The following is a 14,021-nucleotide window of genomic DNA, read 5'->3' on the forward strand; positions in this document are numbered from 1 at the left end:
GTTACAGTAACCCTGAAGCTGGTTCTAGGCTATGGTTTATTCCAGCTGTTTATTATGCTTGACTGTGTCGACAACTTGACCCACAATAATTTGACTCCTCCTCCTTCAGCTTCAGTGTGCCAGTGTTCAAAGCATAAGAGTTGGGTGGCTATGAAGGTCATGAGAGGAGGCGTGGCCTGGAGCCTTGGACAGTATGTTGAGAGACAGGGAAGCCAGGGTTCAAATTGTACATCTCCCACTTACACTGCTTGTGAACTTGAAAAAAAAAATCACTTAGGAGGCAATTTTGAATAACCTGCAATTATCTGCAAGGTAGCCATGCAATTTTAGCCCATGTACTCCCACTGCAGTCCATTTTCAATGGGAAAACAGCCTTTGTTATTATAGCTAAGAGTACACACATTATAATCTGTGTGCTTAGCTTTTATCCACGCTAGGGAAGGCGATATTCAGACATGACATTATACTTGGGTAAATTGGCATTTACCCACCTGAATGCCTTTGCCAATCACCTGGGAGGGTAATTTTCAAAGGGACGTCTGTGGATGAAGTACTACATTACCCACAGAAATGGCCATTTGGGAGAATTCACGACTGATACACATGTTCAATTATGCACATATACACTGCGTGTGAAATGTGCACACATGGGGGAGATGTGTTCCAGGGGGTGGAGTCTGCGAGGGGTTGGAACTTGGGTGCATAGTTTTTTATTTTAAGAAAGTATATGCAGAAATTCTCTTGTCAAAATTTTGAACACTGAATAGCAGATGCAATTGTGTGAGCTTGGTTGAGTGGAGATAATTTTCAAAGTGAGCTTGTATGGGTAAGTTCCCTTAGGCACATAACAGCCTGCATGTTCATGAAACCACGCCCTTTACCTCCAGTTGGCTCAGCTGCCCACATTAGAGTTGTTAAAGCAATTGATGTGGGTGGAGGAGTTGTATAATCAGATCTTCTGGTGTATACTTTGTGCTCTCTGTGCCGTGCACACTGGCCTTTGAAAACCAGCTTGACTGCTTTCATTTTTACCTTCTTAGACTGTGTGCTCTCTTTAGGGAAGAGGCTTATCGTATCTAAACACTTATCACCCATTGTGGTGTGTATGTCCAGTAGCAGTGTAAAAATTAATTCTTTATTTTTCGGCACGTCAAAGCGGATTGCATTCAGGTACTGTAGGTATTTCCCTATCCCCAGAGGGCTCGCAATCTAACTCTGTACTTGAGGCAACAGAAGATAAAGTGACTTGCCCAAGGTCACAAAGAGCAATAGTGGGAATTAAACCCTGGTTTGCCTGGTGCATAGCCTGCTGCCCTAATCACTAGGCTCCTCCTCCACTCCAGTATTATTCTTATTTTTATGTAATATCCTACAAGAATCCAGCCCTTCTGTGTATACGTTATGCAGGATCCACAAAGAAATCTGAATGTTTTAGCGGGTAGCAGCAAATTCTAGATCAGCTTTGGTTTGTTGGGCTTAATTCCTCTTTGTTGTATTCTAGGTTCCAGCCATCAAGCCTGACTCCCTTTGAGGAGAAAAGAACTGCTGAAAGTCCCTTTCCTTGCCTGCGTGCATCAGGTACTGATACTTGCCTCGACTTCCGGTTGTTACTTCCTTTTGAATCTCTGCTAAGCAAGGATGTTTGACTTTGCAGGTGACCGCGGCATCCTTAGCCCATTGTTCAAGAGAAACCATGTAAGTGCTCTTAATGGTCTGGGTGTAGTTCGGATGAGTGTACGGGTCTTCTGTCTTTACTTCCTTGATGGGCTTTCCATTAATTCCCCAGGAGACCTTGGTGGCAGCCAAATCAAATCCAAAGACCAAACAAGTTATGTTAGCTTTATTTTTATTATTACTAATAAGTTCTTTGTAGGATGGTTTCATCAGGTATACGACTGGAATTGCAAGATGATTGGGGAAGACTGAAAGAAATTAAGAGACATTGTTTATGTTAAGTGAGGCATATATTTCAGTCTAAAGCCCAATATCCTAAGGTGGTGGTTTAGAGGTGTGGCCTTGCATTGGATGCACTCTCTGAGGATACACCATGCAAATTCGATAAAGGAGAGACACGGTCACTCTCTGAGGATACACCATGCAAATTCGATAAAGGAGAGACACGGTCACTCTCTGAGGATACACCATGCAAAGTCGATAAAGGAGAGACACAGTCACTCTCTGATGTTACACCATGCAAATTCGATAAAGGAGAGACACGGTCACTCTCTGAGGATACACCATGCAAATTCGATAAAGGAGAGACACGGTCACTCTCTGAGGATACACCATGCAAATTCGATAAAGGAGAGACACAGTCACTCTCTGAGGATACACCATGCAAATTCAATAAAGGAGAGACACGGTCACTCTCTGAGGATACACCATGCAAATTCGATAAAGGAGAGACACAGTCACTCTCTGAGGATACACCATGCAAATTCGATAAAGGAGAGACACGGTCACTCTCTGATGTTACACCATGCAAATTCAATAAAGGAGAGACACAGTCACTCTCTGATGTTACACCATGCAAATTCGATAAAGGAGAGACACAGTCACTCTCTGAGGATACACCATGCAAATTCGATAAAGGAGAGACACAGTCACTCTCTGAGGATACACCATGCAAATTCGATAAAGGAGAGACACAGTCACTCTCTGATGTTACACCATGCAAATTCGATAAAGGAGAGACACAGTCACTCTCTGAGGATACACCATGCAAATTCGATAAAGGAGAGACACAGTCACTCTCTGAGGATACACCATGCAAATTCAATAAAGGAGAGACACGGTCACTCTCTGATGTTACACCATGCAAATTCGATAAAGGAGAGACACAGTCACTCTCTGATGTTACACCATGCAAATTCAATAAAGGAGAGACACGGTCACTCTCTGATGTTACACCATGCAAATTCAATAAAGGAGAGACACGGTCACTCTCTGAGGATACACCATGCAAATTCGATAAAGGAGAGACACAGTCACTCTCTGATGTTACACCATGCAAAGTCGATAAAGGAGAGACACAGTCACTCTCTGATGTTACACCATGCAAATTCGATAAAGGAGAGACACAGTCACTCTCTGAGGATACACCATGCAAATTCAATAAAGGAGAGACACAGTCACTCTCTGATGTTACACCATGCAAATTCAATAAAGGAGAGACACGGTCACTCTCTGAGGATACACCATGCAAATTCAATAAAGGAGAGACACGGTCACTCTCTGAGGATACACCATGCAAATTCGATAAAGGAGAGACACAGTCACTCTCTGATGTTACACCATGCAAATTCGATAAAGGAGAGACACAGTCACTCTCTGATGTTACACCATGCAAATTCAATAAAGGACAGACACGGTCACTCTCTGAGGATACACCATGCAAATTCAATAAAGGAGAGACACGGTCACTCTCTGAGGATACACCATGCAAATTCGATAAAGCAGAGACACAGTCACTCTCTGAGGATACACCATGCAAATTCGATAAAGGAGAGACACAGTCACTCTCTGATGTTACACCATGCAAATTCGATAAAGGAGAGACACAGTCACTCTCTGATGTTACACCATGCAAATTCAATAAAGGACAGACACGGTCACTCTCTGAGGATACACCATGCAAATTCAATAAAGGAGAGACACGGTCACTCTCTGAGGATACACCATGCAAATTCGATAAAGCAGAGACACAGTCACTCTCTGTTGTTATACCATGCAAATTCAATAAAGGAGAGACACGGTCACTCTCTGAGGATACACCATGCAAATTCGATAAAGGAGAGACACAGTCACTCTCTGATGTTACACCATGCAAATTCGATAAAGGAGAGACACGGTCACTCTCTGATGTTACACCATGCAAATTCGATAAAGGAGAGACACGGTCACTCTCTGATGTTACACCATGCAAATTCGATAAAGGAGAGACACGGTCACTCTCTGATGTTACACCATGCAAATTCGATAAAGGAGAGACACAGTCACTCTCTGATGTTACACCATGCAAATTCGATAAAGGAGAGACACAGTCACTCTCTGAGGATACACCATGCAAATTCGATAAAGGAGAGACACAGTCACTCTCTGATGTTACACCATGCAAATTCGATAAAGGAGAGACACGGTCACTCTCTGATGTTACACCATGCAAATTCGATAAAGGAGAGACACAGTCACTCTCTGATGTTACACCATGCAAATTCGATAAAGGAGAGACACGGTCACTCTCTGATGTTACACCATGCAAATTCGATAAAGGAGAGACACAGTCACTCTCTGATGTTACACCATGCAAATTCGATAAAGGAGAGACACGGTCACTCTCTGATGTTACACCATGCAAATTCGATAAAGGAGAGACACGGTCACTCTCTGATGTTACACCATGCAAATTCGATAAAGGAGAGACACAGTCACTCTCTGAGGATACACCATGCAAATTCGATAAAGGAGAGACACGGTCACTCTCTGAGGATACACCATGCAAATTCGATAAAGGAGAGACACGGTCACTCTCTGAGGATACACCATGCAAATTCAATAAAGGAGAGACACGGTCACTCTCTGAGGATACACCATGCAAATTCGATAAAGGAGAGACACGGTCACTCTCTGAGGATACACCATGCAAATTCGATAAAGGAGAGACACAGTCACTCTCTGATGTTACACCATGCAAATTCGATAAAGGAGAGACACAGTCACTCTCTGATGTTACACCATGCAAATTCGATAAAGGAGAGACACGGTCACTCTCTGAGGATACACCATGCAAATTCGATAAAGGAGAGACACAGTCACTCTCTGATGTTACACCATGCAAATTCAATAAAGGAGAGACACGGTCACTCTCTGAGGATACACCATGCAAATTCGATAAAGGAGAGACACAGTCACTCTCTGATGTTACACCATGCAAATTCGATAAAGGAGAGACACAGTCACTCTCTGAGGATACACCATGCAAATTCGATAAAGGAGAGACACAGTCACTCTCTGAGGATACACCATGCAAATTCGATAAAGGAGAGACACAGTCACTCTCTGAGGATACACCATGCAAATTCGATAAAGGAGAGACACGGTCACTCTCTGTTGTTATACCATGCAAATTCGATAAAGGAGAGACACGGTCACTCTCTGATGTTACACCATGCAAATTCGATAAAGGAGAGACACGGTCACTCTCTGATGTTACACCATGCAAATTCGATAAAGGAGAGACACGGTCACTCTCTGATGTTACACCATGCAAATTCGATAAAGGAGAGACACGGTCACTCTCTGTTGTTACACCATGCAAATTCGATAAAGGAAAGACACGGTCACTCTCTGATGTTACACCATGCAAATTCGATAAAGGAGAGACACGGTCACTCTCTGATGTTACACCATGCAAATTCGATAAAGGAGAGACACGGTCACTCTCTGTTGTTACACCATGCAAATTCGATAAAGGAGAGACACGGTCACTCTCTGTTGTTACACCATGCAAATTCGATAAAGGAGAGACACGGTCACTCTCTGATGTTACACCATGCAAATTCGATAAAGGAGAGACACGGTCAACTCTCTGTTGTTACACCATGCAAATTCGATAAAGGAGAGACACGGTCACTCTCTGTTGTTACACCATGCAAATTCGATAAAGGAGAGACACGGTCACTCTCTGATGTTACACCATGCAAATTCGATAAAGGAGAGACACGGTCACTCTCTGAGGATACACCATGCAAATTTGATAAAGGAGAGACACAGTCACTCTCTGAGGATACACCATGCAAATTCGATAAAGGAGAGACACAGTTACTCTCTGAGGATACACCATGCAAATTCGATAAAGGAGAGACACAGTCACTCTCTGATGTTACACCATGCAAATTCAATAAAGGAGAGACACAGTTACTCTCTGAGGATACACCATGCAAATTCGATAAAGGAGAGACACAGTCACTCTCTGATGTTACACCATGCAAATTCGATAAAGGAGAGACACAGTCACTCTCTGATGTTACACCATGCAAATTCAATAAAGGAGTTGAATTTTTTGAATCTAAGCTCTGCCTTCAACACAATGTGTTACAGAATTCTTTTAGTATGTGTATTAGCAATAGGTATGGAAGGTCTGATATTAAAATGGTTTTCATCTTCTTAAACAAATTGACACCAGTCAGTAGTTATGGGGGATACTTTTTTGAATGCACAGACTAATTGGAGTTACTTCATTGTCACTCACTACCGTTATTTAACATATATTTATATTCTCTGGGAAAGTTGATACAAAGATTTGTAATTAAGTATCAGCTATTTGCCGATCTCATTCAAGTATATGTCTACTATTTGGGAATAAATTAAGGTTTTACAGAAGCTTTTGGCCTGCTTGACTACAGTAAGTGATTGACAATAAATATGTTAAAACTGAAATAAACAAAATCAGAGGTCATACATATTTGCAATCCTGAGACAGGGAAGATAGAGACCCATAAATTGCTGGTTGGGACAATTGTCCCAGTACAAATTGGATGCCATTGTGGATGGGAAGCTGTCCATGCTGCTGCAGGTTCATGCAGTGGTCAGTATGTTTCTTAGAACTATTCACCAACTATGGTCTTATTTAGGAAGGAAAGATTTAATAAATCATCCATATGATGCCCTGCTAATTGGCCTGCCTGGAAACTAACAGTATAGCCTATAGTAAATTCAAATAAGTTTTGACTATTCTTTTCATATCATCAAGATAATTCTTTTCATCATTGTCATATCAATCAACCACAATTATTTATTATCAGCTAACAATTATTTATTATCAGCTAACATTTCTCATTCATCATCTCATTCATCATCATGATCACCATCCTCTATTGATCATCATCATGATCACCATCCTCTATTGATCATCCACTGTGTATCATCAGTTCTCGGTATGGTTGAATGCCCAGGGCATTTTAAGGTACTTTTGTGTTCAGATGCTTGAAGGGCAATGTTATAATCCAAGGCAAGCCTCATGTTTCTCTCAGGTTACCCTGTTGGTGGAGCCATCTTTGAAATAATTGTGGCTGGCCACTATTGGACAGCGGACTTTTAGCGTTACTGTCCAACATATACGGAACCAGTTACCTATTGAGGTCTGTTTTATTTAGGAATGTGGTTAACACAATTTATTTAAGAAGGCATTAATTTAGTCTATAGGTTTCACCTGGTCTAATTGGTGAAAAAGTCTAGGACAGTGTATATGTGTTATATTTTTTTTTAAATGGAAATGAAGTAGATGTGCTGCAGATTTTAGATGGGAGATGCATTAGGAGTTTCTGAGTTTTTAAAGGATTATTCCTCACATAGTTTATGTTGTGGTGGTTGTATATGAATGGTGTTGTGCCTTAATTGTTGTTGACATCTTATGATATCTTTGTAGTTGATTGTGTTATTGTTTTTAAAGCTTATGTTATTTTATGATCTATGATATATAATATCATATGATTTGTAATGTAACTCACTTAGAATGTTCTGCCATAGAGCAAGAAACAAATGTAATGAATAAATTAAATAAATACATTTGCAGTACATTAATTATGTAAATGTTGTATAAATTATTGCATCAGAGAAGAACATAAGAGGTACCATGCTGAGATAGACCAATGGTCCATGGAGCCGAGCATTCTGTCTGCAACAGCTACTCCATGCAGCGTACCCCTTACAATTCCACCATTAGTGTTTATGAATCTATCCTCCTGAAACTTGTCCAGCCTTTTTAAATCTCAGCTACATTTTCTAACCTTGACCGGAAACTAATTACATTTTGAGTGACTGAAAAAAATGACCTTTTAAAATTGGGTTTAAATCTGCTAGAAGTAAGTTTTATGCCTGGTTTTGTTAGACAGAGTAAGTAACCCTTCCCTATTAATGTGTCCTGCACACCCAGGATGTTCCACATCCTTCTCCACATTGAAAAGCCTTAACCTGTTCAGCCCTTCTTGGTAAGAGAATTGCTCCGCCCCCTTTATGCTTTTTGTTGCCTTTCTCTGCATGTTATAGAGTTCTATCTTTTTTGAGATGAGGTGACCAGAGCTGCATTAATATTCAAGGTGTGGTAGCATTATGAATTTATACAGAGACATTATTATGTTCCCTGTTTTATTTTCTATTCCTTTCCAAATAATTCCTAACCTCTGTTTGCTTTTTTTTTAATGGCTAATTAAGCACACAATTCAGGAATCTGATTGTCTATTCAGATGACCTTTTAGGTGTCTAAAATTGATTAAAAAATATGTCCCGAAATCTGTGTGAATGGGGGGGGGGGGAATTTTCCTACTTCCTGTAAAGATACAAACTCCATGGGTGCTTTTAGCTGTGGACTTTGCCCTTATTTTTCAAAGTGAAAATACCCAAATAGTTTCACTTTGAAAATTGTCCCAAGAAAAGCACCACATGCTCAAACCTGCTATTTTGTGTTTGTAGATTTGCTTCCAAGTAATACCTGCAAGCTCCTACACTCCCCCACTTCCAGGAACAGCTCTTACTGCAGGGAAAGGGATATTTGTGTTGGCACTCAGGGATGGCTCCCTGGACAAAAACCGTCAATGGTGATGAGTTTTGCCTCTTTCTCTTCAACTCTCTCTCTCACCCTTCCCAGCATTCTTCTCCCTTTTCCCTCCCCCTTCCTACAGATATTATCTCCCAGGTCTCATTCCTCCCTCCCTCCCTCCATTCTCTCTCCTTGTCTCTCCCTTACTTCATTCTCTCCTCTTTCCTCTTCCCATCCTGGGTCCCCCACTCTACCACTTCTTGCCCCAATACTTTGTTCTCTCTCCTGCTCTCCCTCTCCCTATCCCCGCCATACTATCTCACCCTATGTAATGTTCTCTCTCTACCATACTACCCCATATAGGTCATCTTCTTCCTGTTCCCTATCACCATCACTAACTGCCTTGTAGGTCTTCCTCTTCTTGACCCCTTCACCCCTTCTCCCAGCTACCCACCACCCTGAACCACTACCCCATGTAGGTTTCCCTATCCCTGCCTCCACCACCCCTAAATAGCAAATGCAAAAAAATGTCAACTAAATTGTAGGTCTCTCTTCCAATTCCTGATATTTTCAATCTTCTCCTCCCCTCTCTGTGGCTGTATCCCCAGCTCTTCTTTGAGCCTATCATTAGCCATCAGAAGAAGTAATGCTTAATAGTGCATCAGCTTCCTCTGCTGTGTAGGGTTAATATCATGGTATAAACCATGAAGTTAGTTGATCTCATGGTTCATATTTTGAGATCAGCCCCACACAACAGAGAAATAAGATGTGCTATTAAGTGCTAATCTTCCAGCCAGCGTGGTGGAGAGTGAGATGGAGGCAGATTCAACCCAGACCAATGGATAATGCTGATAGTGCTAGGTACCCCTTGTTTCATGACACTCCAGGCAACTGCCCAGCTTGCCCTACCTGGCTAAGGCCAATACTGGTGGCATGATGCTCATAAGTTTACCCCACACACAGGGAGGGCAATTTAAATAAAAAAGCATTTCCATAAGTAAAACACTGTTTTTTTCTTGTGGAAAAGATTTAAAAAATGTACCCTTTATGGGATTAATTTTCAAAGAGAGTTTTTTATGTGCTGACATTTTTTTAAAAACTTGCCCACCTGATATGCAAAAAACATATGCATCTATAGCATGTTATATATATATAACTATGCCCAAATACCTTTAAAAAGAGACTCAAAACTTGGCTGTTTGAACAAGCTTTTCATACCACCTAAGAGACTACCTTTATGACTAGCTTTCCATCTCTATAGTTGATCATTAATACTGATGCACCTTTGCACCTTAACCCTTAGTTTATCCAGTATGCTCTAAGACCCTGAGCCAGGATTAGCCTTGGCTCCATATAAAAAATCATTTATTCTATTATTTTCAGCTATTCTTATCCCTTGTTCCGTTGATCCATGTTAATTCCCTTGTTTAATGTATTTGCATTCTTACATGCTTGTTACTGTTATAATGTAAACCGAAGTGATATGTAATTTTGCTACATGAACTCCGGTATATAAAAACATGTTAAATAAATAAATAAATAAATAAATGTTTGTACATCCATTCAACTGAATTGAGCATAGGCATTCTGGGTGGTAAAGTTGGCTGGGGGGTTGTTTGAATTTATGTGCATAGATTATAGGGATGTGAATCGTTTTTTGACGATTTAAAATATCGTCCAATATATTTTAAATCGTCAAAAATCGTTAGGGCCACGATATAATACCAATTCCCCCGATTTATCGTTAAAAAATCATAAATCGGGGGAAAGGGGAGGGTAGGAAAACCGGCACACTAAAACCCCCTAAAACCCACCCCCGACCCTTTAAATTAAATCCCCCACCCTCCCAAACCCCTCCCCCAAATGCTTTAAATTACCTGGGGATCCAGCAGTGGTCCAGAACGGCGGAGGTCCGGAACGGCCCCCTCAATTGAATCCTGTTGTCTTCAGCCGGCGCCATTTTGCAAAATGGCCGCCGCAAAATGGCGGCGGCCATAGACCAAAACGATTCGACACAGGAGGTTGTTCCGGACCCCCTCTGGACTTTTGGCAAGTCTTGTGGGGGTCAGGAGGCCCCCCCAAGCTGGCCAAAAGTTCCTGGGAGTCCAGCGGGGTTCCGGGAGCGATTTCTTGCCGCGAATCGTTTTCCGTACGGAAAATGGTGCCGGCAGGAGATCGACTGCAGGAGGTCGTTCAGCGGGGGTTCCGGACCGCCACTGAATGACCTCCTGCAGTCGATCTCCTGCCGGCGCCATTTTCCGTACGGAAAACGATTCGCGGCAAGAAATCGCTCCCGGAACCCCGCTGGACTCCCAGGAACTTTTGGCCAGCTTGGGGGGGCCTCCTGACCCCCACAAGACTTACCAAAAGTCCAGAGGGGGTCCGGAACGACCTCCTGCGTCGAATCGTTTTGGTCTATGGCCGCCGCCATTTTGCGGCGGCCAATTTGCAAAATGGCGCCGGCTTAAGACAACAGGATTCAATTGAGGGGGCCGTTCCGGACCGCCGCCGTTCTGGACCACCGCTGGATCCCCAGGTAATTTAAAGCATTTGGGGGCGGGTTCGGGAGGGTGGGGGATTTAATTTAAAGGGTCGGGGGTGGGTTTTAGGGGGTTTTAGTGTGCCGGCTCACGATTTTAACGATTTTCACGATAGTTTACACACCCAAACGGCAACAATACGATTCCCTCCCCCTCCCAGCCGAAATCGATCATTAAGGCGATCGAGGACACGATTCACATCTCTAATAGATTATAATAATTTGCCCATATGCAATTTATCTGACGTAGGTTTGGTGGAATTATTTTCAAAGTAGAATTATGCATGTAAATCACCTTTGAATATTGATGTAACTTATATGCATTTTTGCAAACTTCCTTATGCAGGCAGTTTGAATATGACCACTCCTATGGACTCTCATAAAATCTCATTGAGGCACCCAACTGATTCTTTGAAACTTTACCTCAGGGAACATTCACTATTTTGATTGCCGATGCATTGTGTTTTCTTCTATTTGAAGACTGTAAATTCAAATCAGTTTTGCCAGCTTTTTCCATATCATCATCATTGTTGTCATTATCAATCAACCATCACCAATTATTTATTACCAGGCATCTAACACTTCTCATCCATCTTTGTGATCACCATCCTCTATTGATCATCCACTATATCTCACTGACTTCATAATCAATATTTTTTCTCTAATGAAATGGGTAAATAATGATGGTTATTTACCCTTTTCAATACTACATGAAATTAATAATCAGCAGATTTAAAACAAATCATAGAAAGCACTTTTTCATTCAGTGCACAATCAAGCTGTGAATCTGCTGTCAGAGTTTAAATACAGTTTGGGCAAGTTCCCGCTAGGAAAAGTCCATAAAATATTATTAGCCAGGGAGACTTGGGAAAATCATTACTTTCCCTGGAAGTGAGTAACAAAAAAAAAAAAAAAAATTACTTTTTGGGATCTGCCAGGCTCTTGTGACCTGGATTGGCATTTGTCAGAGACAGGATGCTGGACTCAATGGACCTTAGTCTGACCCAGCATGGCATTTCCTATGATTTACGTCTTTAATCATAGTTAAAAAAAACCTTACCTGAACATTTACTGATATTATACAACTCTGGTATGAGCTGCCAATTCTTGTGAGTAACTCTACAGCTGTAGGTGTCTCCCTTATTCCATTCTTCTTTTGAAATATTCACTTCGATGTGCCCCATGAATCTATGAAATTTATCTTGTACGGGAGAAAAGTCTTCTGCACGGGAGAGTTCCTGTTCTCCATTGAGAAGCCACTGGACCTTTGCATCCTGAGGTCTGAAGTTTGTCACCAGGCAAACTAATCTGATTTTGGTTTGTTCTGGAGTTTCGACGTAAATGGACTGAAGGACCTGGACAGTTGGCTCAATGGACTGATTTGTACAATCTAAAAGAAGGCAGGAGAAACAGCAACTAGTTATGGAGTTAAACAAATAGTGATAAAAGTAATCTGAAAATATTAGCTCTATATAATGGAGTATTATTTGGACAAGGACTTTAAGAATATGAGTTAGAAATTATCAATAAATATTGTAAAAGTTGATTCATTGTAACTGAGTCATATTAATATCAGGGATGGACAAAACTAATTCAATTTTACTGTATATCTAATGAAAAAAACGTAATAAAGAAAGAACAATGTTGAGTAATGACATGTTGAAGTAATTTCCATGGAAAAAATAAATATTCTCAACTCCATTAATATCAGAATACTAGAACAGAAGAGAACATATGGATGGGTTGAACACATGAAAACATATATAAAATATGAATTATTATCTATTATTAATATTTGTAAACATATGGGGCTCAATATTCAGCCATATTCAGCTAAATAATTTAACTGGCTAAGTTACAAGGGATATTCCACTGGTCTAACTTATCCGATTAACTTAATTGGATAAGAAAGAATATTGCTACTTATCTGGTGAAGTTAACCAGATAAGTAGTACCGCCTTGATTGCCCACCCACTTTTTATGTGGCTAAAAGATAGCCAGATAAGTGATGTTCGTTTAGATATTATAGCCTCTCTCACCTCACCTTTCAATCAAGCCGATAGTCGCTTAGCTTTCTTTCCACCTTTTCTAATGCACGGAATACATCTGATCTGGGCTTCCAAGATGGTATTTTTAAACAACATCTATGCCTGAGCTAAACTCTTAACTTCTGCAGTTGCTCCTTTCACTTTTTTTCTAACCATTTTCCTCATTTTATCATAGTCATCTTTTTGAAAATTAAATGCTGTCATAGTAGATTTCTTTTTTGCACTCCCTCCAGTTATTAAGTCAAATTTGATAATGTTGTGATCACTACTGCCAAGTGGCTTCAACCCTAATTACCTCTCACACCTAATCCTGTGTTTCACTAAAGACTAGGTCTAAAACAGTTTCCCCTCTTATTGGTTCTTACACCAGCTGCTCCATGAAGCAGTCACTTATTTCATCTAGGAACTTTACTTCTCTAGAATGTCCTGATGTAACATTCACCCAGTCAATACTGGGGTAATTGAAATTACCCATTATTACTGTGCCGCTGATTTTGTTAGCGATCCTAAATTCTTTTAGCATTTCATTGTCTGCTAGTTTATTCTGGCCAGGTAGATGGTAATACACCCTGATTACTATTTTATTCCCTTTTTCGCCTGGAATTTCTATCCATAAAGATTCAACATTGCATTTTGTTTCCTGCAGAACTTTTATCCTGTTTGACTCAATGCTCTCTTTAACATATAGTGCCAATTTGATCCATCCTATCATTTTGATATAATTTGTGCCCTGGTATTATAGTGTCCCATTGGTTTTCCTCCTTCCACCAGATTTCTGAGATGCCATTTATATCTACCTCTTCATAAAGTGCTATACATTCTAGCTCTCCCATCTTATTTTTTAAACTTCTAGCATTTGCATATAAACATTTCTTTTGATATTTGTTATGATCTACTG

At 40.7% G+C, this 14,021-nt stretch overlaps 1 protein-coding gene and 1 gene segment (V, D, J or C); both read right to left on the reverse strand.

The window, feature by feature from the left end:
• The window catches only part of LOC115078816, a 199,134-nt gene that overhangs the window by 149,557 nt on the left and 35,556 nt on the right, over positions 1 to 14,021 (reverse strand).
• The window catches only part of LOC115078499, a 167,127-nt gene that overhangs the window by 18,317 nt on the left and 134,789 nt on the right, over positions 1 to 14,021 (reverse strand). The window contains exons 12-13 of the mRNA XM_029581424.1: positions 12,136 to 12,465; positions 1,593 to 1,922 (exon numbers count right to left, since the gene is read on the reverse strand). Coding sequence (XP_029437284.1) covers positions 1,593 to 1,922; positions 12,136 to 12,465 — 660 coding nt within the window. The remainder of the gene's footprint in view (positions 1 to 1,592; positions 1,923 to 12,135; positions 12,466 to 14,021) is intronic.

Source organism: Rhinatrema bivittatum, chromosome 16, assembly GCF_901001135.1.
Source record: "Rhinatrema bivittatum chromosome 16, aRhiBiv1.1, whole genome shotgun sequence".
Lineage (NCBI taxonomy): Eukaryota > Metazoa > Chordata > Amphibia > Gymnophiona > Rhinatrematidae > Rhinatrema > Rhinatrema bivittatum.